This window comes from Capricornis sumatraensis, chromosome 23 (assembly GCF_032405125.1).
Source record: "Capricornis sumatraensis isolate serow.1 chromosome 23, serow.2, whole genome shotgun sequence".
NCBI lineage: Eukaryota > Metazoa > Chordata > Mammalia > Artiodactyla > Bovidae > Capricornis > Capricornis sumatraensis.
In genome coordinates, this window is record NC_091091.1 from 13,668,482 (window position 1) to 13,691,277 (window position 22,796).

Consider the following 22,796-nt stretch of genomic DNA (forward strand, 5'->3'; position numbering starts at 1 on the left):
TGATAACTGGCAGGAGTTTTTCTGGTCATCTGGGAGAACTCCTTTCAACAGACAAACTAAGGGACCATTGAAGACAAATAGTGTCTCTCTCTTGTTGAACTATCAAGAACAACTTATCACAGCCTCTGAGACTGTTCTAGGGTTTATCACCCTGAAGGTCATGAGTTAAGAATGTCTATCTAATGCTATAGCTAATCCACTCCTCGCTTGTCCCACTTTAATTTAGGCCAGTTTTCTTTTAGCATTTCCACAAACTTGTCCAAAAATTAATCAGTATCTTAGCCATTAAGTCTTTGAGTAGTCGAATACAGTATGAAGACTAATTTGCCTTTTGTTTTCAAAGGGGTTTTTTTGTATTTCATCCAAGATGGAATTGTGAAGCTCAGGCAAGAGGGGTGTCTTTGGTTTTTTGGCATCCTCCTGTTTCAGATCCACTTTCCTACTCCTGCTGCCTCCCCGGCCTCCCAGCCAGCAGAGTGTTACAGTTTTATAGTTCAGGTCAGTCGCTCAGTCGTGGCCGACTCTTTGCGACCTCATGGACTGCAGCACACCAGGCTTCCCTGTCCATCACCATCTCACAGAGCTTGCTCAAACCATGTCCATTGAGTCGGTGATGCCATCCAACCATCTCATCCTTTGTCGTCCCCTTCTACCTTCAATCTTTCCCAGCATCAGGGTCTTTTTCAGTGAATCAGTTCACATCAGGTGGCCAAAGGATTCCAGCTTCAGCTTCAGCATCAGTCCTTCCAATGAATATTCAGGGTTGATTTCCTTTTGGATTGAATGGTTTGATCTCCTTGCAGTGCAAGAGACTCTCAAGAGTCTTCAACACCACAGTTACCCTGCTAAAGTGTTAGCTCTTAACCAAAGATTCATGTCCTTCCTGTGTGTTCTCCCTGCCTGCAGACTGAGAGTCCTACTAATCCTCGTTAGCTGAGAACCGATAGCTGGAGATGGTTCATAACGGCCTAATTATGACCCTGGCCTGGAATATTTGCTCTTTAATGGAAAACATTTTTTGCTACGCCTTCATTCCAGAGGAGTGAATAAAGATTTAACATACCCATTCTACAATGTTGAACTAACCCAAATTGCTAACCATTTTTGTAGAACTAGTTTTCTTTGTACTACTTTGAATTGCTCAGTGAAATATTTAAGTTTCCCCATCTTGTTTTGAAATATTGAGTGTGTTGAGTATTGAGTTCAGAGGAGGGAGTGCTTTCTGACCACGGCATGCCTTAGTTTATTCTGTGTGCTGGTTCCATTGCCCCGCCAGGAGTGTCTCATTCATTCTACCAACATTCTTGGGTACACTTACTATCAGGACCTTTGTTGGGTGGGACAGAATTACTAGGTACTCTTCATCTGCTGGTGGTCCACACAGTTCCTACTTAAACTTTACGTTTTTGTAGTCCTTTACAGGTTACAATTTATTAAAAATTTTCTCACTTATTTAATCTTATATATGCTCATTATAACAATGCACAAGTATAAAAAAAATCTTCCCTATGCGCCAGTGGTTAAGATACTATTAGTCCCAATTTTCGTAAGAAGCAGATAAAGCCAAGGGAAGTTACGAGATTTGCCCTTACCGAAAAGCCAGGCTCTCTGGGTGCAGTATCCTTTTCTAAACCACAGCTACCTATGAAGTTAGGACTTTTTCGATTCATGTGCCTACTTTTCTCTGGTATGAATGTTCTGTCACTAAGTTTATACATTGCATTTGCCCCAGTTGAGTTTCGTATGCTTTTTTTTCTTGATAGAATATTTTTCCCCTAACTTTTCCATAATCACTCCTAACTTAGAATCATCTACATTCAAATTTGATGACATACTCTATGCTTCTGTATTTAGGTCCTTTGTCCATTTATGATCTTTGGGGATTTAATCTGACCTTTCAAAGTAACAGTTGTGATTCTATACTGATGTTTTAAAATATGGTAGCCCTGATGATTGGAGTAAATCCAGTTTTCACATACAGTCTGTACCTATTCTAGTTCCAACCTCTATTCTTCCAGTTGAAGTAGAACTTGCTCCAGCCAACTGTTGACGTCACAGTAAAGAAAATACAGCCAGTTTTATCTGCCTCTCAAGGGAAAAAATGTGGTTGGTTTGTCTCTTTAGCATAGTGTATCTAAAGCACTTTAAAATATTTATTTAGCTAGTTGCACAGTCTTTAGCAGACTGATCTTATCTCTATTCCTAATGCTGTTTATCTATACTCACTTTTAGTATTTTGACTTAATTCTCTTTTTGTCTCTGGCTTTCTCATTTATTGTTAATATCCATAGTTTTTGGCATTTTGCCTTACTATCACTGTCTTTGTAACTGGCCAAATCTTAAGCATGTAGGGCTAGTTTTTGACCACCCCTAGTATTTCCTCTTTCAACTGGAGATTTTGTCATTTAATTCTTTCATTTAACACTTTATTAGTAAATCAGGTGTATTACTCTATAATTGTTTCTTGTGCGTAAGTCTCTCTCTCTGCTCCTTGGTGTGACTTTAATTAGTAGTTCTGGAGGGCGGTGATAAACATATCCTTTGTAAGGATCCCTTCAAGAAGAAATCTCCCTCCCCACAAATATACAGAATGTCTTTGTGTGCACTTACCCAGTTTTTCAGTCAATACGTATTTGAATGACTACTGTTTGTCATCCCCTGTGCTAGGGATGCACAGTCAAGTGACAGATCCACAGGGCCTGCACACTAGCAGGAGGTTCAGACAAGTCAGCCAGGTAGTACAGTTCAGTGTAGCGTGGGGCTTGAGAGAATAAGCACGAGCTGTGTGTTCTCCCTCTCTCATATATATATATATATGCTCCTCTTGTGGCTCAGCTGGTAAAGACTCTGCCTGCAATGTGGGAGACACACACACACACACACACACACACACACACACACACACACACACACATGAGTTGGGCAGATTTAGCAAGGATCAGGAGGGGACTGAGATGGGATTGGGACAGGATTCTTATTTGAAAGAATAAAGCTCATCCCTAGCTAGAGTGTCGGAGAAGGCAATGGCACCCCACTCCAGTACTCCTGCCTGGAAAATCCCATGGACCGAGGAGCCTGGTGGGCTGCAGTCCATGGGGTCGCGAAGAGTCGGACACGACTGAGCGACTTCCCTTTCACTTTTCCCTTTCATGCATTGGAGAAGGAAATGGCCACCCCCTCCAGTGTTCTTGCCCGGAGAATCCCAGGGATGGGGGAGCCTGGTGGGCTGCCGTCTGAGGGGTCGCACAGAGTCGGACACAACTGAAGTGACTTGGCGGCAGCGGCAGCAGCAGCCGCAGCCGCAGCCGCAGCAGCAGCCGCAGCAGCAGCCGCAGCAGCAGCCGCAGCAGCAGCTAGAGGGTGAAAAGGCTCATTATGGCTGCAGCATGGAGTTCAGTGTAGAGGCTGCAGAAGCAGCAGGGTTATGCGATGGGCTTATTTGGTGTTTGGGCTTTATCTTAGGGACAAGGGATTTTTTTAAGTCAGGGAGCAGCATGATCAAATTTTTAGTTGGAAAGGGTCCTCTGCTGTGCTCCGGAGAATGGTTTGGCAGAGAAGAGCTGTAGGAAGACCGCTTCAGAGTTCACTGAAGTAATGATGGGTGTACATGATGGTGATCTGAACCAGGGTAGGTTAAGTGGAAGGATTCAGGAGACATCTAGCAGAGAGAGTCCTTGAGAGTTATTGATTACAAGGGAGGGGTACATTAAGAGAAAAAGATGGTGAAGGGTGGTGAGAAGTCCTTCAGTTCTGTGTTCCCTCCCATTCCTCCATCATTGATTTTAGGCAGTCACAGATTTTGAGCTGTAATCTCCATGGCCATAAAATAAATACATTGAGGCCCAATAGGACACTTTAAATTTTAATGTTTTCTGAAATCTCTGTGGGATGACTGTTAGATTACAGAGGGTAGTTTTATGTCAGAGATATTCTATGTTCAAAGCTTAAATAGCATACTTAGGTATATAAAATAATTTGCAATAATGGAAAAGTCATCTTGTTTAATATTTCAGGGAAATAAAGATGTAACTTTATTTTTAAAATGTTATGCTGTTAAACATCTGTTCACTGATGATATATTTATTAGACAAGAAAGGAATGTGAGCTTTTCAGTACAGAATTGCCCATCCATAGCCCAGCCTGAACCGAAATAAAAATCTATACCTAAAAGTATAAAGTAATGGAAACATTTCTTAGGTATACAGATAGCCCCAAGTAGTTCCAAGGGTTGTCAGGAGCCAAGTTGTTATTTGTGGTTTTCTGGAAGAATCTGGATCAGTGATCAAGTGAAACAAGTTATTGCTGTGTGATTTTTCTCCTTTGATGGGAAATCACCAGTGACCAGTTCATTCCTAAGTACACTGTATTCATTATTTCCCTTCCTCCTTTCATTTATAAAGTTTCTTTCTTTTTTTAAAAGTTAATATTTTTTTAACCTGCTGCTGCTGCTGCTGCTGCTAAGTCACTTCAGTTGTGTTTGACTCTGTGCGACCCCATAGACGGCAGCCCACCAGGCTCCCCCATCCCTGGGATTCTCCGGGCAAGAACACTGGAGTAGGTTGCCATTTCCTTCTCCAGTGCATGAAAGTGAAAAGTGAAAGGGAAGTCGCTCAGTTGTGTCCGACTCTTAGTGACACCATGGACTGCAGCCCACCAGGCTCCTCCATCCATGGGATTTCCCAGGCAGGAGGACTGGAGTGGGTTTTTTAACCTAACCCCTCTTAAATTCTTGGGTTTAAGAAGTTCTCTTAGGATGTGTAAATAATATGTGCCTTCGTTTTGATCTTGACCAAAATCAGCTATGTGATGATGAATTTGCCACTTCTCAGGATCTTGGCTTCTGCATCTGTAAAGTGAGAAAGCTCAAGTAGATGAGTGATAAGGGGACCTCAGCTATCTGCCTTTTCTCTTTCTTGGTCCTGTATATTTAGTTGTTCCCAGGCCTTTGTCTACTTGAACGCCCCTCTGGTTTTTGATATTCATTATCAGAGCTATACTGAGGCTTCTATGTATAGAAGACTGTATTGTTGCAGTCCCCACAGTCAGAACCAAAGGACCAAGAGATGAGTTACTAGAAGGCAGTCCGACGGGAGGAGAAGCAACAGAGCAGCTAGAAGTCTATGTTTAAACGCTTAGAACTTACACATGAATCAGGACACTGGCCACTTCTTAACATTCCCTCTCGCCATTTTTTTTTTTTTTTTTTACCCAACAAATGTTTGAGTTTTTGTTTTTGCTTTTTGTGTGTGTGTGCATTTTTTTTTCCTTTGAATGAGCAAGGTGAGGTGGTAGCTGAAGAGGGGAAAGGAGAAACTACTGAACACTTCACTAGAAACCATACTGCCTCAAGACACAAAGTGCAGATTTTCTTGCAAAGCTGTCATTCTCTTCCTGCTTCCAAGACCACCATTTGAAGCTTTATTATGAAAACCCTACCTCCACGTCTATCTTCAGGGACTGCTCTATAGCACATTTGTGACCCCTGTCTCCATTGTTAGCATAACTCCTACTATCCAGCCATACATTCATTTCCTCAGGGAATGCCAGTTAACCCCACTTAGTGTTGATAGCATCACCGACTCAATGGATATGAATTTGACAAACTCTGGGAGAGAGTGGAGGACATGAGAACCTGGTGTGCTGCCCATGGGGTTGCAAAGAGTTGGACATGACTTACTGTGAACAACAACGCACTTGATCACCAATCACACTTACATTCCCAGGACTTCATTAAGTGCTAGTCTTTAAAAATACATTTAAAATAAATTCAGATGCAAATTAGGAAGATAGCAAGTCATAGTGTATATGTTGTAGTATTCAATGTATACAATAGTATCTTCTATTTTAAAAATACACTAGAAATAGGGTGACTTTTCACATATCCATATGTTTAATGAGTTTTCAGGATGAACTATCTGCAGAGTAGTCCAGCAGCAGTAAAGTCATCCTACAGGACGTATATTCGTTGCTCATTGTGATTGCCAGGACTTACTGAAGTTGATCCCAGCTTGGAAATTGGCATGTATACTTTTCTAAAGTGGTTCTTCTGAGGAATATGAAAATGTGGTCACTGAAAATTGTTTCAGAAAATCTGTTGCTCTTGCTATGATATTAAAATGGTAATTTTTAAAGGTTGCATTCATGCTACCTTAGTTTAATTATAAATTGGCTATTTTGTGAAAGCTGTCTTGTCACTCGGTGCATTTTTGACTTGAAATGTATCTTTGAACGTCTGTCTGCCGCCAGATGAACAGCCATTGGGTTCATTGGTTTGCACTAGAGCCATCTCCACTCTGGTAGGTAGTAAGTAAGGTGACTCGATTGGAGGTGAAAGAAATACTCTGCATTAGTTCTCCGCCCCCAGTACTGTCAACTCCTTAGCCATCAGTGCTTTCACTTCTCAGAAGCAAAGATGATGTATGTTATGGCAGTACGTTTTCCTCTTTCTAACACGCAAGATTGGAAGTTGCCTTTGACAGATACCCTTTGGGATGTTCTTTTGAACTTTTGTTTTACTGGTGGAGACAACACTGATTTGCCTGCTATTTTAGGATTACTGGATTCCAGTCTTCTAAGCAAGGAAGAACCAAGTCTAATTTATGTTTAGCAAAGTACTGGTTTTAGTAGAAATTTATGTTTGTGGAATGCAAAATATTAGGGCTGAATGATTTTGAGAAATCCTTTAGAATATGCTTTTGAATCAATTTTTTTGCAATGAATGGCCTCTTGTAGTTCTCAGGTCCACTAGAAAGAGAACTGGGTCTTTTTGTTTGGAACCTTGCAAACAAAACTCTACCTTTCCAGTTACATCCCCACCCCTAGGGTTCTCCCGCTTGCTTACAGTTGTCGGTGGTCCTGATACACACCCACTCCACCCCGAGTACCAAGTTCCTTGCGTGCTAAGTCGCTTCAGCAGGGTCCCACTCTTGGCGACCCCATGGACTGCAGCCCACCAGGCTCCTCTAAATGCTGAAATGGGTCGCTCTGCCCTCCTCCAGGGGATCGTCCCTGACCCAGGGATCGAATCCACGTCTCCCCTGTCTCCTGCATTGGCAGGCGGGTTCTTTACCACTAGCGCCACCTGAGAAGTCCACCAGGTTTCTTAGTGGTTCTTAAATAAAGTGCAAATCAATAGGTCTTGGTCCCCACCGTGGCCTGCGTGGGGCTGGTTTGGGAAAGACGCAGCTGAGTAGACAATTTCTCACAGGGTGACTCATTCTCAGCACTGACCATTGCTTGTAAACCCGCCAGGGAAAATATGCCAGACATTGTTATGATGAAAACAACTGGGAGGGGCTGTTGGTGAGGCGGAAGAACAGACAGAATTTGCTCAAAGCTACCGGGAACCTGGGCGGGCGGGGCTGCCGCGGCACCTGCGAGGAGCGCGGGCCTGCGGGCGTGGCCTGCGGGGGCGTGGCGGGGGCGGGGCCGGCCGGCGGCGCCGGCGGTTGGAAGGGGGTGGAGTTGCCCTTGGAGGCGGCACCGGCCCTGGGCCTGGAGGCCCGCCGCGCCCTATCGGGCCCGAGCCGAGTGGCCCCGCGGAGCGGGCGCGCTCCCGCCTGCAGGGGGAGGGCGGACGGGGCGCCGGGACCGGCCAGGCCGCGGCGGGCGCTGTTTCTCTTTCACTTTCCTTCCCTCTGAGGCCGGCGCGCTGGAGGCAAGGAGCGGCGGCGGCGGCCGCGGGGTAGGTACCCGGGGGGCTGGAGAGCGGTTGAGGGGCCGGAACTCCGGCCGCCCCCGCGCTGCACGCCCAAGTTTGCGCAGAGAGCTGGAGCGGCACCCCCAGGCACCTGCCGCGGCCGACCCCGCCTGGAGCCAGGGGAGCCCCTTGGGGGCGGAGGTGGGGGTGGCCAGCCGGAGTCTGGGAGCTTCGAGGTCGCGCGCTGCGCTCGGGGGGCGGAGAGGGCGGCAAGCGCCAGACCCGGACAGAGACGGCGCGTCCTCCTCGGCGCAGCTCCGGCCCGGCCCGAGCAGCGCGTCGGCCGAGCCCGGGCCCGCGCACCTGCCGGGCGGGCGGGGCGACTCGTGCTCGGACCGCCCAGGGCAGTGGCTACCGGGTTCTGCCCAGGACGCGGAAAAGTTCCCTCCTGCCCCTGCCGCGTCCCTGCCCGCGCTGGCTTCCTTTAACTGCCGTGGTGACAGGGCTCTGTGGCTTACAATCCTAAAAGCCTCCCTCGGTCGGGACTGTGCATGTCCTCTTTCAGAGGACTTTCTCAGACTTTGGAGCTTCGTGGCAAACCTGTGAGAAAGGCAGGGCCGTTAATCCCGGTGTGTAGAGGAGGAAGCCGAGACCCAGGCACGGCCTTACTGAAGATCGTACAGGGCTAAGGACCAGAACCCAGACCCCTTGCGCAGATACGATGATTACTTGCACAACCTATTCTGTGCACATACTCAGTGGTACAGTGTCTGCTGATGGAAGGATGGAGTGATGCCTTTTACCTCTTCGGTTGCTTTATACTTAACCTATGTGTTAACAGCTGAAGTAGGAGAAGGTTTTTGTTTACAGAATTAACTTAGGAAGTCCCCACCTTTTTCTCATATTATGTTTCATGTTCTCTGAGGACACGTTTGTTGTAAGAAACATTTAAAACTTTTTAAAGCAACCATGTGGACGAGCCATGCTAGACATTTCTGGGGGGGAAAAAGTTTTTAAAAATGTTAATGACGTTCAGTTTTTATAGTGTGCTAGCTGTATGTATGTTGTCTCATTTCATCGTCCCTACTGTAGGAGGCTGGCATTCTTTATTTCTTTACTTATGTATTTGACTGCGCCAGGTCTTAGTTGCGTCATGCATGATCGTCAGTTGCAGGATGTGAACTCTTACTTGTGGCTTGTGGGATTTTATTCTGGGACCAAGGATGGAAACCTGGGCCCCCCTGCATTGGGAGTGCAGAGTCTTAGCCACTGGACAATTAGGGAAGTCCCATAGGAGGCTGGCGTTCTTGTTTTCATTTTACAGTTTAAAAAACCCTAAGGCTTAGGTAAGTAACATTGCCCAGGTGGTTTTGCAGTCTAATAGAGGAGATTAAGAATGAAGATAATTGTAAATCACAGAAAAGTCAGACATGACTTAGTAACTAAACAGCAACAGAGGAGCAGAAGGACTCATTGGGTAGAGGGCATGGAACCTGCAGAATGGACTGTGAAGAGAGTCATCCTTTCAGTTTGCCTGACTGTTGAACAGTGTGTTAAGATCAGCCTGTGGAGGGTCTTTTATGACAAGCTGAGAAATTTAAACATTTCTCTGTTGCAGAGCAAAGAGAAGACCCTGACATTCTTTGATAAGGGGCTCCAAACGTAATAGAATAAAACTTGGTAGAGAATCTAAGTTGGACTGCAGGTGGAGAGATAATATTTGAGTAGCATTGCTGTGGGTGGAATGGAAAAGGGCATCCATTTGATTTGATTACGGCTTGATGTGGAGTACAGAATGGAAATAGGGAGCATTTTGATAGGGAGGATAATGACTTGAATTTTGAATCTTCAGCTTGTGTTGGCAGGAACTCCTAATAGAGCAGTCAAGCAGACAGTTAAAATGCATTACTGGAGAGGTAAAGATATCAAAACCCGAGTTAATAGTCTCAGGTGTCATTTGTTTAGAAGTGATAGTTGAGGCCTCAGTATCAGATGAATTCATTATTCTGAATTAATCATAGCAGGTTTACAAATTAATATCACACAGAGGGAAATGTTCTGTTCACCTCTTCACCCAATTTGGAACATGTAATGCTTGCTGCTAATATACTGGTATTAATCCAGTATGAAGAATTTGACACCTGTTTCTCTCATCTTTTTTAAATCATTGTGGAAGAAGATATGGGAAAGCAGAACCACCAAAAAGAGTGATGACCAGCGATCTCATGAGAAGTCTGGATGTTAGTTCTCATGCCTCGGGACACCCAGTTGGGAACGCCACACCAGCTCCTGGGATCCGACTTCCATCCACTTAATACCCTTTTTTGCCTGAACTGCTAGAGCCAGTCCTAGCTAACCACGAATGGCTACCCAAAGGAAACATTTGGTGAAAGATTTCAATCCTTACATCACCTGCTATATCTGTAAAGGGTATCTCATCAAGCCAACTACAGTGACGGAATGCCTTCATACCTGTAAGTATTTTTTTTTTTGTTATCTACCTATTGGAAATTTTCGGTTACATTTGTTCTTTTAAAACCACCACATTTTGGGTTTTTTTGTTTTCTCTAGATTTTTTCTTTTAAAACAGTGAATATTCTAAGAATTAACTTTGAATTCATTTTCATAACTTCTCATTGGGATACTAGTGGTATGAATTTTTTCTTGTTTGTTTTAAAAATTGTAATAGTTGACTTTTTCTGATTTTAAAATGTCCTGAAAATCATAAGAAATTACTGGTTATAGTTTTTTTTTTTAATGAACTATTTTAGGTTTTTTTTTTTTTTAATTTTACTGAATTTATATGTTCTGAGTTTTTTTTAGGATATGCATACTCTAATTCATTGTGCATTTCTTTTAATCACTTTATTGAGGTATGGTTGACATAAAAAAGTTGTAAAGTGAAGTGAAAGTCACTCAGTCATGTCCAACTCTGCAATCACATGAACTGTACATTCCATGGAATTCCCTAGGCCAGAATGCTGGAGTGGGTAGCCTTTCCCTTCTCCAGGGCATCTTCTCAACCCAGGGATCGAACCCAGGTCTCCTGCATTGCAGTTGGATTCTTTACCAGCTGAGCCACAAGGGAAGCCCAAGAATACTGGAGGGGGTAGCCTATCCCTTCTCCAGCAGATTTTCCTGACCCAGTAATTGGACCAGGGTCTCCTGCATTGCAGGTGGGTTCTTTACCAACTGAGCTATCTCGGAAGCCCAGGAAGACCCCCAGGGAAATCTAAAAAAAAAAAAAAACTGTACATATTTAATGTCTATAACTTTGATGGGGTTAGACAAGTATGTACCCATGAAACCATTACCGCATCACTGCCACAAATCTTATCCATTACCTCCAGAAGTTTTCTCTCACCTTCTTGTTTATTATTACTATTATTGTGATAAGAACACAACATAAAATCTGCACTCCTAGCACATTTTAAAGTGTGCAACATAGTATTGTTAACTGCAGGCATGATCCTGTCCAGTAGATCTCTAGGACTTACTCATCTTACATGATTTAAACTTCGTACCCTTTGACTAATAATCAACCGCCTCAATACTACCTGGGAACTTGTTAGAGACACAAATTATCAGGCCTCACCCCAGAATCACCAAAACAGAGTTATCTGTGTTTAACACACTTCCAGGTAATTTTGAACCATGCACAAGTTTGAGACCCACTGTTCTAATATGATCATATCTTTGGAACCCCTACCAAATTTTTCACCAGTCCTCTCAGTAGAAGAAGAGGCATTTTAATAGCCACGTAGGTCTGGGTTTCACCTGCTTTTTGTGTTTTTGCCAATACAAGTTTATTTCCCTATTGCAACGAAAGTAATTCCAGTAAGTTCTGGTTCTATTAATTCCAGTAAGTTCTTTGGTGCCTGTTACGTACACTGAAGGAGACACTGTAGGTGCATGATTTCATTGTTCACCTTACAGTAACCTTGAAGCAGTTTGCAGGGGACATGGGGAGAGCGAGGGTATAGAAGTTATCTTCATTTGTGGGTGTGGAAGCTTAAGAGCTAAGTCACCTGCCCAGTCTCACAGCTAGTAAGTAGTAGACCTGTATTCAGCTCCAAGGGCTGTCCTCCTACTGAGATAACCTGGGACATTTCTTTAATCCCCATCTTCAGCTGTTCGTTCCTCTGCTTAACTTTTGTACTATTATGCCAGTAGTTTTCAACAGAGTTGCAGAATAGAATCACCTGTTAATTGTTAAAATGGCAAATTTTATGTTATAAATATTTTACCACAGTTAAAAAAAAAAACATAAAATCACCTAGGAAGCTGTTTTAACATAGACTTTTTCAGAATGCCACCTGAAGAGATTTAGTGGGGGCTGTGATAAGGTCTCAGTTCACTTCAGTTCATTTGCTTAGTCCAACTCTTTGCAACCCCATGGACTGCAGCACACCAGGCTTCCCTGTCCATCACCAACTCCCAGAGCCTGCTCAAATTCATGTCCATCGAGTCAGTGATGCCATCCAACCATCTCATCCTCTGTCATCCCCTTCTCCTGCCTTCGATCTTTCCCGGCATCAGGGTCTTTTCCAGTGAGTCAGTTCTTTGCATCAGGTGGCCAAAGTATTGGAGCTTCAGCTTCAGCATCAGTCCTTCCAGTGAATATTCAGAACTGATTTCCTTTAGGATTGACTAGTTTGACCTCCTTGCAGTCCACGGGACTCTCAAGAGCCTTCTTCAACATCACAGTTCAAAAGCATCAATTCTTCGGCACTCAGCTTTCTTTATGGTCCAACTCTCACATCCATACATGACGACTGGAAAACATAGCCTTGACTCGATGAACCTTTGTTGGCAAAGAAATGTCTCTGCTTTTTAATATGTTGTCTAGGTTGGTCATAGCTTTTCTTCCAAAGAGCGAGCATCTTTTAATTTCATGGCTGCAGTCACCATCTGCAGTGATTTGAAGCCCAAGAAAATAAAGTCTATCCCTGTTTCCACTGTTTCCCCATCTATTTGCCATGAAGTGATGGGACCAGATGCCATGATCTTAGATTTCTGAATGTTGAGTTTTAAGCTAGCTTTTCCCACTCTACTCTTTCACTAGGGTCTGGGCGTGTGTATACTTTTGGTTGGTATTACTGGCCCATGCTATTCAATTACCAGTTAACTATAAACTGTCTTAAAATGTTTGCTTACTTGTTGCCCTTATCATTATTTCACTTGAACAGTTAGTTATCAGTTAAACATCATCAAACATACTTACTGAATACCTACTGTGTGCTAGGCACCATTCTAAGCACAGAGGATACAGCAGTGAACAAGATAATCAAAAATATCTGCTCTCAGGAAAGGGGAAAACCAGTAATAAATATATGCCATGAACAAGAACAAAGAACTGTAGGAATGTAGATAGCAGAGTTGGGGTTGTTTTATTTAGTGTTGATTTCTCTCTTTGATATGATGACATTTGCACAGAATACCTGAAGGGATTGAGCTCTGTGGATATAGGGGAAGAACATTCCAGGCAGAGGGAAAAGCAAGTATATAGCCTTGGAGTGGGAATGCCCTTGGCAGTTCAAGGGGCAACTAATCAGTAAGGAGGCTATCACTGCAGGTCAACTGAAAGATTATAAGGCCATCAGCTAGGGTAATGAGATGTGAGATGGAGACGGTGAAGAGGGATCGACTGTGAATGCGTTTTGGAGGAAGAACCTACTGGGTGTGGCTGCTCTAGAAAGGGAGCTTTGTCTCAGAGTTTCCCGCTATGCCAAGTATGGTGCCTAGACACGGTCCACAGTCTGTTTCGTTTTACTTCTTCTGACGCTATTAGACATTATGAGTATATTGTTTTTTTTATTTGCGTGTCTCCAGCAAAACCCTCCAGTTCTAGGAAGAGATTTAGTGGATTGGATGTTGGGAGTATTTAGTGTTTAGAGGAGAAAGCGCAGATTCTCCCGTCTCTACCTACAGATTTTATATCTGTTCTTCTGAAAGAACATTTTCTTTGAGACATAATGAAATCTGGGTTTAAATGTTCCTTTTTTGAAGGGAAAACAAAAGATTGTAGAAGTTTAAACAGTAAGTTTATAAGCAAGGGTTATGTTTATGTTTACAGTAGCAATTTAAGGTTTAAAGGGATAGATGGCCATTTAACTGCTTATGTCCTTCTAGCCTGAAGTTGCTTGGCAGTCGGTGAATCCCTTTACTGAGAGAGAACGAACATGGCAGAATTGTGATTAAAGACTCAAGTGTGGTCTTTCTCATCCGCAGAAGCACAGAACAGTAAATGATGGAGGAGTCAGGCACTCAATTCAGTGTCTTAGGAGACCTGAGGATTCTACAGAGTGCTAAACTTTGTGCACTTTCTGATCCTTGGATTTCTGTGTATTTTTTGGTTTGTATTTATACTGGGGCTTTTAGGCAAAACCTTTCTCACTTGCAAAATATCTCCCTCTTTGTACTGATAAAAATAAATAGTACCGCAAAGCAGTGTTTCTTAATCATTGGTTGGGTCTTGATGTTACCTGGTTTTCTCAGGTCTGAGGTGGAACAGGTGTAGTGGTATTGTAATTTGGAATCAGTATACAATAGAGAAGTAAGGCGGCCAGTGGGACAGGAGGAAAGTGAGAAGTCCAGTGTGACATTGAAGTACCCCATAACAGTTTCCATCTTGACTACGGTGCTTAAAAAAAAATCTTATTAAGTTAACTTTACACATAGTCTACAGTTTTATGATACTGAAAGTTAAGAATGGGTAAACAATAATTCTTATTGTGAAAACTCGTAATAAAATGGAAGGATTTTGTTCTTAATCTTCAAGTTTGAAATATGAAAATGAAGCTTTATTATTGGTGAGTGAAGTCGCACTTTGGGCCCGGTCCCTTCAGAACTCTCTAGTCAAGTGAAGGAACAGGAGTCGAATTAAGGACTGTGTCAAACGAATGTGGATGCTGGGAAGTGCAGTGACAGTAGTGACACGGAAGGATGTGATAGCAGACATGTGTCAGGGTGCTGCAGCGGGGTGGAAAGCCAGAGAGAGAGCTAGAGAGAGTGTTTTTTGAAAACCCTTGATACAGATAAATGCACTTTACTCTTTCAGGTTACTCTACACATGCGTCTCGACTCTCTCTCCTGCTCAAATCAGGTTATTGCCCCCCTACTCTCTGCCTCGCCCCCCATTCTCCCAGTGAGCAGTTCTAGAGCTAACAGTGCCTGGCTGCCCTGTGGGTGTAGAAACAAGGATTGAGATGACAGCCCAGTGACTGAGGCACCCCATGGTGTCCTTAGCACTCAGCTCTGTGGAGGACAGAGGAAAGGGGTCAGCCCGTCGGAAGGAAGGGGGAGAGGGGGACAGATGGCAGCGCAGAATGTCCCCAGCTCCTGACAAGGAGGTGCAGGGGGGGAAAGGAAAAAGAGGCTTATGAAAGCCTCATCTTTAAGTGGGCTCCTATCTCACCTGCTAACACCCAGCTCTCTTTAGCAGGTCAGGGGCATGTGATAAAAAGGTATCAAATTTTACAATGAGGTAAAAAATTTAAATACAGATGCATTTTCCCCTTCAATGTGATCACTTAATGCTAGTGAACTAAGTCCACATTCTGTGAGTTTATAGGGTAATTTTGGGGCTTCCCGGGTGGTTCAGTGGGTAAAGAATCTGCCTGCAATGCAGGAGATGCATGTTCTGTCCCTGAGTCAGGAAGATCCCCTAGAGGAGGGCATGGCAACCCACTCCAGTATTCTTACCTGGAGAATCCCATGGACAGAGGAGCCTGGCAGGCTACGGTCCATGGGGTCACAACGAGTCGGCCACAACTGAGCAACTGAGCATGCACGCATGAGGTGATTTTAACAACCCGAGAAATCCAAGGAAATAAACTTGTTCACACAAATAATTATTGAATTCTTTAAATAATCAGATGTCAGGCACTTGCTAACTGGTAGAGTGAGGAATAAAATAAATTTGGAGCTTAAACTCTGTTAAGCAAGCTCATAAACTAAGAAGAAATTTCTTCAGGTGTGTTTGGATCTATGTACTCATTTTCTGTGGAAACTCACAGAAACTCCTCTGAGACTCAACTACCTATGCTGATGTCTCCCAAATCTTTATTTCAGGCATAGTCCTGAGCTTCAGAATCCCACTGGATGTCTACTTGGATATCCTGAAGTGGCCTAGAACTTAACATACCCGAAAGTGAATGGATGGAATGCCAGCATTCAATTGTCCAAGCAAGAAATATGCTCCATGCTTAACTCTCTTTACCCTCACCTAGCTCAGCTGGTAAAGAATCCGCCAGCAATGCAGGAGACCCCAGTTCAATTCCTGGGTCAGGAACATCTGCTGGAGAAGGGCTAGGCTACCCACTCCAGTATTCTTGGGCTTCCCTGGTGGCTCAGATGGTAAAGAATCTTCCTGCAATACAGGAGTCCTGGGTTCCATCCCTGAGTTGGGAAGATCCTCTGGAGGAGGGTATGGGAACCCAATCCAGTATTCTTGCCTGAAGTATCCCTATGAACCAAAGAGCCTGGTGGGCTGCAGTCCATGGGGTCGCAAAGAGACAGACACGACTGAACGGGTAAGCACAGCACAGCAGTACGGGGCAGAGTTCTGTCTGATCTCGCTCTGGAATCTCTCAAAAATCTGTCCCTTCAGTCTGATGCCCCACGCCCTTTTTGCTCAGGCCATCATTCCTTCTCACGGAGTCCCTGCAGCCTGCTCCTAACCTGTGTTAGTGTGATCATTTACAAGAGCTTTGCTGTCTTCATCACTCACACCTCAGCCAACCCAAAATTTCCTTAAGGTACCCTACTGCCCTCAGGATAAATTAAATCTATTTAGCTGTGACTGATTTCTGCCCTCCCTGACCAGAACACACACACATATGCATACACGTGGTTCAACTGCTTGCTCCGCTTGGAACATCTCCTGTGTGCCTGGGTGGTAGTTCCCCATCCTTTAAAGCCCGTCTACTCCAAGATATGCCATCTCTCTCTCCCACAGTAGGTTTAGATTAAGTGTATCCTTAGTACCTGGCACTTGAGTGCTCAAGAGAAGCTTAAATGAATAAATAAATGGTCAATCAGTTGATTATTTTATTGTCTGCTTTTCCTTTCGAAGATTCAAATGCAGTGGTAGGTAGCTTGAAAGGCATGTAGAGAGTAGGGGTTAGGAATTCTGGATTTTGAAAAGCTGTCTTCTACAATATAGGTGGGAGCTTTGTGGGTCGTGGGTAGGGCTAGGGCATGGAAGAGGGAGAGAAGCAGGACTGGGGAGTCAAGACGGGTGGTTCTAAATTAAGAGACGCTCTGTCTCTTGCTCCAGGGTCCTGAGAAATTTTTTGAGGTTGCTGACAGTGTATTTGCTGCTGGTTGTATAGGTTGTTGACTTAAAATGAAAGACTTTTCACTTAAACTAAGAACAAAGGAGCTTTGTTCCAGCAGCTAAAATGTGCATAACACAGTGCATTGGTTCTTAACTCCTTTGTGGTTCGAGGCCTCTTTAAGCATCTGACGATTCTTTCCTCCAAAAAAAGGGAAGGTTTAGACATAGAATTCTGTGGTACAGGAAAAGAAAGCTTTCTTCTTTCTGCCCTTTCAGAGATTGTGGCAGTAATCCCTTAACTAAGGTGAATTCTTTGGAAAAACGTTGTTGTACTTAGTTTTTAACTTAAGTAAAGAAGGGTTAATTGATAATTAAATATAGATGTGACCATTAAGGGACTTGGTAATTTTATATAGTAATGTGTAAGAGTGAAGAAATAATTTAATTATAAGATGGTAAACTTGAAATGCAACCATCATGTATTGTTTTCTGAACAAGGATCATAAATATACAAGTATTAAAGTACCGAGAACTCTTGATATGTTAATACTCCATGTTTAAAAACCTTATGTCACGTGTACTTGCTGTTCAAAATACAGTCTCCAACCAGCAGCATGAGCACTGGGGAATTTGTTAGGAGTGCCCGTTCCCGGGCCCACCCATAGAGCTGCTGGATCTGAGTCTCTGGGGGAGAGGGCTGGAATAACAAGCCCTTCAGGTGATTCTGTGGTGCACTGAAGTCTGAAAAGCATACTTTGGACCAGACGTTAATAATACAAGCATCTCTAGAAGTAGGCACTTTGTACTTTTAATCATATAGTAATTGGAGTGAATGCTAATAAAATTAAAACAGTGGCTGTTATTTGTTGAACGTCATATTGAGGGCCGTGGGCTTTTACTCGTGTTACCTTATGTAATCTTCCCAAGGACCCTTCTGTTTAGGTGGCATTAAATCAGTCAGCAAATGTTGATTAGCACCTACATTGTGCCATTCATTACTCTGGACGGTGGAAAGACAGCAGTAAGCAAGACAGATGCAGTCTGTCCTCTTAGAATTTATGTCTCAATAGAAGAGACTGACAGAAAGCAAGCGAATGATACAGTTTTAGATCCCATGTATGACACCTGCTGTGAAGAAAGTAAGACAGAGTAAAGGCTTGCTTGGAAGTTACCGTTTGAGCAGAGATCGTAAATAATAGGAAGGAGTGAGCTATGAAGAGGTTTGAGGGAAGAGTATTTCAGATTCTTATGCCAGTGTTTTTCACAGAGACAGGACTCAGAAAGGTTAAGTACACAGCTAATAAGTGCTGGAGCTAGGTTCTGAGACCCAAATATCTGACTCCAGGTACATCTTTATAATAAATTAGGATATTTGCTGATCTTCTTTCTGGTAGTTTACATTTTCTATAATTTCTTTAAGCAGCATGTGAATTTTTAAAATGTATATAGAAAGTCTCTTCTAACTGTATTTGCATGACTGTATACAGAGAAATGGCAACCCACTCCAGTGTTCTTGCTGGAGAATCCCAGGAATGGGGAAGCCTGGTGGGCTGTCGTCTCTGGGGTCGCACAGAGTTGGACACGACTGAAGCGACTTAGCAGCAGCAGCAGCAGCATACCTGTCATTATGTACCCAATCAGGATCTGAATTTATTAATAATTCTGAATGATAGTCTTTATAATGTAGAGATATAAATTGAACTCTCCAATACTGTATTCTCTGTACAATTGGATTTTGAGTCAAGACTTGTTTTTAGAGTAATAATCAAAGGCCTAAATAGAAGTTGTACTTAAAAGTTTCAGTAAGTGCAAATACAGTGGTCTAGGGTTGTAGTAGAGATGAAGTCACCAGTAACATTGATGGTACATGTTTCAGACAGTATTTTGGCAGCAACTAGTCATTCATGAAGGTGATTGCAGTGTTCATTTTGATGATTCTTTTTAAATAGGAAACAATAATTACAGGCCTTAAGCAGTCTAGGTGTCATCTATCATTAGTAATAACGTTAAGAATCATATCAGACGAATGGTTCTCTTTGCTGTTGAAACTATGTGTTAGTTAAGAATGAACAGTAGAGCAGAGATTCATAGTGGACACTAAGGGACGAAACTAGGGCTTAACAAATGAACCTGCCTTCTGTACTGGTTTGTAAGAATAAGTTATATACAGGTCAGGATGAGTTGGAATTGATACCAGTGGTGGATTGAGGAAAAAGATACAAAGCATTCAGACTTAGGAATTGTGGTCAGTGTGCAGCTATGTAGAAGCGCGTAGCACGAAGGTTGAACGTAAACATCCTGAGCAGGAGTGCAGCCAGTGTAGACGAGGCCAAGGATCATTTCCGTTTGGGTGCTCTGAAGATGGATCGTAACTACGGGTGTTTTACAGCATGTTAGTTTTTACCAGACTAGTGTATTACTATATATCAGAAATTCAAGAACCAGTGAACAAAGCTATATTCTCTAAGAATGCTCAACCACTGGCATATGTTTACTCAGTTAATAGAAAATCATTTTATTTTAGAGAACTGTTTATGCTGAGTCCGCACATTTATTTCAGTGTTTCTAACTTATTTGTTGTTGGCAGTATTGGGTCTCTGTTGCTGCACAGGCTTTTCTCTCCTTGTGGTGGGCAAGAGCTACTCTCTAGTTGAGACGCGTGAGCTTCTCATTGCAGCGGCTCCTCTTACTGTGGAGCGTGGGCTCCAGGCACGTGGGCGTCAGCGGCTGCGGCCTGTGGGCTCCAGGGCACAGACTCGGTAGTTGTAGCACACTGGCTTAGTTGCTCTGCAGTACGTAGAATCTTCCCGGACCAGGGATCAAACCCGTGTCTCCTGCATTGGCAGGCAGATTCTTTGCCACTGAGCCACTAGGGAAGCCTTTACCTCATTTTCATTGTCAAAAAAATTAACTAGTGAACTCAGAATCTCTTCCCTTGCTTTAGTTGAAACTGTAGGCTTATTTCTGACTTGACTCTGTAGCACACTTGCAGGTACTAAAATCATGACTCCTTTTGCTAGTCCTAACTTTTGCATCCTCAGTTGTTCCACAGATATTTACTGAGTACCTCCTCCTCCAGGCACAGTGCTAGCCTGGGCACCTGAGACACATCAGTCAACATAGCAGGCAGTAAGCCAGAGTGTACATTAGCAGCTGATGAGTGGTGCAGAAACAGGGGAGTGCAGGCTGGGTACAGGCAGCTAACTGGGTGGTCAGTGAGACGGTGTGACCGCTTAAGTCTGTGAGGAGAGGCCTTGTTAAGAAGGTGGTAGTTGAACAGATTTAAGGAGGTAAAGGAGTTAGCCCATCAGATAGTTGACCGCAGCCCACTGGGGGCTGGATGCATGAATCTGGAGAGGATCAGAACTCAGATCCTATCTCATCAGTGAGAGTGCCAAGAGCGTGAGTGTAGAGAAGGGAAGATGACCAAAGGCTAAGCCCTGGAACCGAAAAAGAGGAGACAGCGAGGCAGGAGGAGAGCAGAGTGTGGGCCCTGGGAGGCAGAGCACAAACAGCGCCAGGAGCAGAGGGCGGCCAGGCTAGCCGCGTGGGCGCAGTGAGCCAAGGAGAGGCGGCAGGCACGCGGACGAGCTCTCTGAGCAGCTTCAGTTCAGACCTTAGGAGCAGAAGGCTGGCTGGGTGTGAGAGGACGGAGATGTTTGGGTAATTGTTCAATGATTATGTACGTCTTTCACCTTAATGAAGGTAAGGAAAAGGTGGAGAAAGAAAGGGAAAAGAGGAATTAGAGTATAGGTAGCTGTGAAGTGGAGTGCTGGTTGACTCCGAAAGTAAGTAAAGTCAAGTCGCTCAGTCGTGTCCGGCTCTTTGTGACCCCGTGGACTGCAGCCCACCAGGCTCCTCAGTCCATGGGATTCTCCAGGCAAGAATACTGGAGTGGGTTGCCTTTTCCTTCTCCGGGGGATCTTCCCGACCCAGGGATCGAACCCGGGTCTCCCGCATCGGAGGCAGACGCTTTAACCTCTGAGCCACCAGGGAAGAAAAAAGTAAGGTCAATAGAAATTTGATTTTTTTTTTAATAGATGGGGAAATAATGTGTATGAATGTTGGTGGGAATCTTCAGTGGATAGCTAAAGACTGACGCAGGTGAGAGGGATAAGCAGTGGAGCAATCTTCCCAGACCATTGGAATAGGGTCTAGTGAGCAGAGCAGAGGTTGGCACATTAAAGTTCTGAAAACAGGCAAAACCACAAAGGTTAGATGTTAGTGAGTGAGTAGGTGTAGTGATATAAATTCTACTTCCTTTCTTTTTTTCTTCCTTCCTTTTGTTTTCAGTTGAACAGAAAGTGAGGTCATCAGTGTAGAGTGGTGCTGGGGGAGTAAAAGTGGGGGTTCAAGGAGAGAGGAGAAAAGTGAAAGTCACTCAGTCTTGTCTGACTCTTAGTGACCCCATGGACTGTATAGTCCATGGGATTTTCCAGGCCAGAATACTGGAGCGGGTAGGCTTTCCCTTCTCCAGGGAATCTTCCCAACCCAGGGATCGAACCTAGGGCTCCCGCATTGCAGGAGGATTCTTTACCGGCTGAGCCACCAGGGAAGCCCAAGAATACTGAAGTGGGTAGCCTATCCCTTCTCCAGGGGATCTTACCAACCCAGGAATCGAACCAGGGTCTCCTGCATTGCAGGCGGACTCTTTACCAACTGAGCTATAAATATTGGTGAAGAGCATATGGAATTAGGGTGTTGAGTGTGACCACCTGGCAGATGAAGGACCCGCTTTTGAGGGTCATGATCAAGAATTTAAGGTGAGGACCAGTCAGCATGGCACATGTTTTCTCCCGCAGCATTCAGCGGCAGTCCTGTAGAGCAGTGTGTAGAGCTAGGTGTAGCCCAGGTTGACAGTTCACCTGATTAAGTGTGACAAAAGAAGAGTTGTAGTAGAGCGGAGCTGTCCAGAGTCTGCGTGTGAAAGTGATTTTTCTGGTCGGCCGTGGAATTCATACCGATGAGGAGGGCAATGAGGGCATGGTGGGCCTCACCCTGGAGTCCCACTCGACTCCTTAAGTCGGTCTGTAGAAAGCCTTCCTGGACTTTGTGGTCTCCTGGCCTGCTTGGTCTCGGATTCACCTACTGTGCTGAAGCCCCAAGACTCTCCTAACCTGGCTCAGCAGGCCTTGCTGTCTGTCCCTCTGTCCTGGCAAAGCAAGAATAAAGCAGTCTCCTCGATAGTAACGCTGTCCTTTGTGTTCTCTGTGAAATTGTAACTCATGTAGGCCTTTGAAAGAACTGTGCTGTGAAAGAGAAATAAAGATGTTCATTAGTCCCTTTTATGAGTAAAACTAGGAGATCCTGTCTCATGGAAGCAAATTACAACTGTTCTGGAAATCTTTAAAAATAATATCAGTTTTACATGTAAATATGTATCAAAAGCAGCAAGCTGATGCCTCTTCTCTTTGCCGATGATCACAGTTTACTTACAAACTGTTAGCAGATAAAAGACAAATTTTTCAAAGGCAAACTGTGTCAAATGAGTGTTATCAAGAAGGGCATATAAAGATAGTGATGTGCTTCAGGAAGTAAGAAAAAATCTACTCCTTTGTTGAGAGTTAAAACCAACACATTCAGATGATTTTAACAAAGTCAGCATTTGATCACTTTTAATAAACAGGATTATTAATGAATGACATGACCAAGGACATGAGAGAAAAGACTGTTACTGTTTTGTTATCCATGATATCAGAAGTGGTGCTCAAAAAGAGAAATTGCTGTAGATCACCGTGTCATTGGGGCTTCCCTTGCGGCTCAGCTGGTAAAGAATCTGCCCACAAAGCGAGAGACCTGGGTTCAATCCCTAGGTTGGGAAGATCCCCTGGAGAAGGGAAAGGCTACCCACTCCAGTATTCTGGCCTGGAGAATCCC

At 44.0% G+C, this 22,796-nt stretch overlaps 1 protein-coding gene across 1 annotated transcript in view; it reads left to right on the forward strand.

The window, feature by feature from the left end:
- Positions 1–10,001: 10,001 nt before the first annotated feature.
- The window catches only part of PCGF5 (polycomb group ring finger 5), a 50,066-nt gene continuing 37,271 nt past the window's right edge, over positions 10,002–22,796 (forward strand). The window contains exon 1 of the mRNA XM_068961680.1: positions 10,002–10,113. Within this exon, the coding sequence (XP_068817781.1) occupies positions 10,002–10,113 (112 nt within the window). The remainder of the gene's footprint in view (positions 10,114–22,796) is intronic.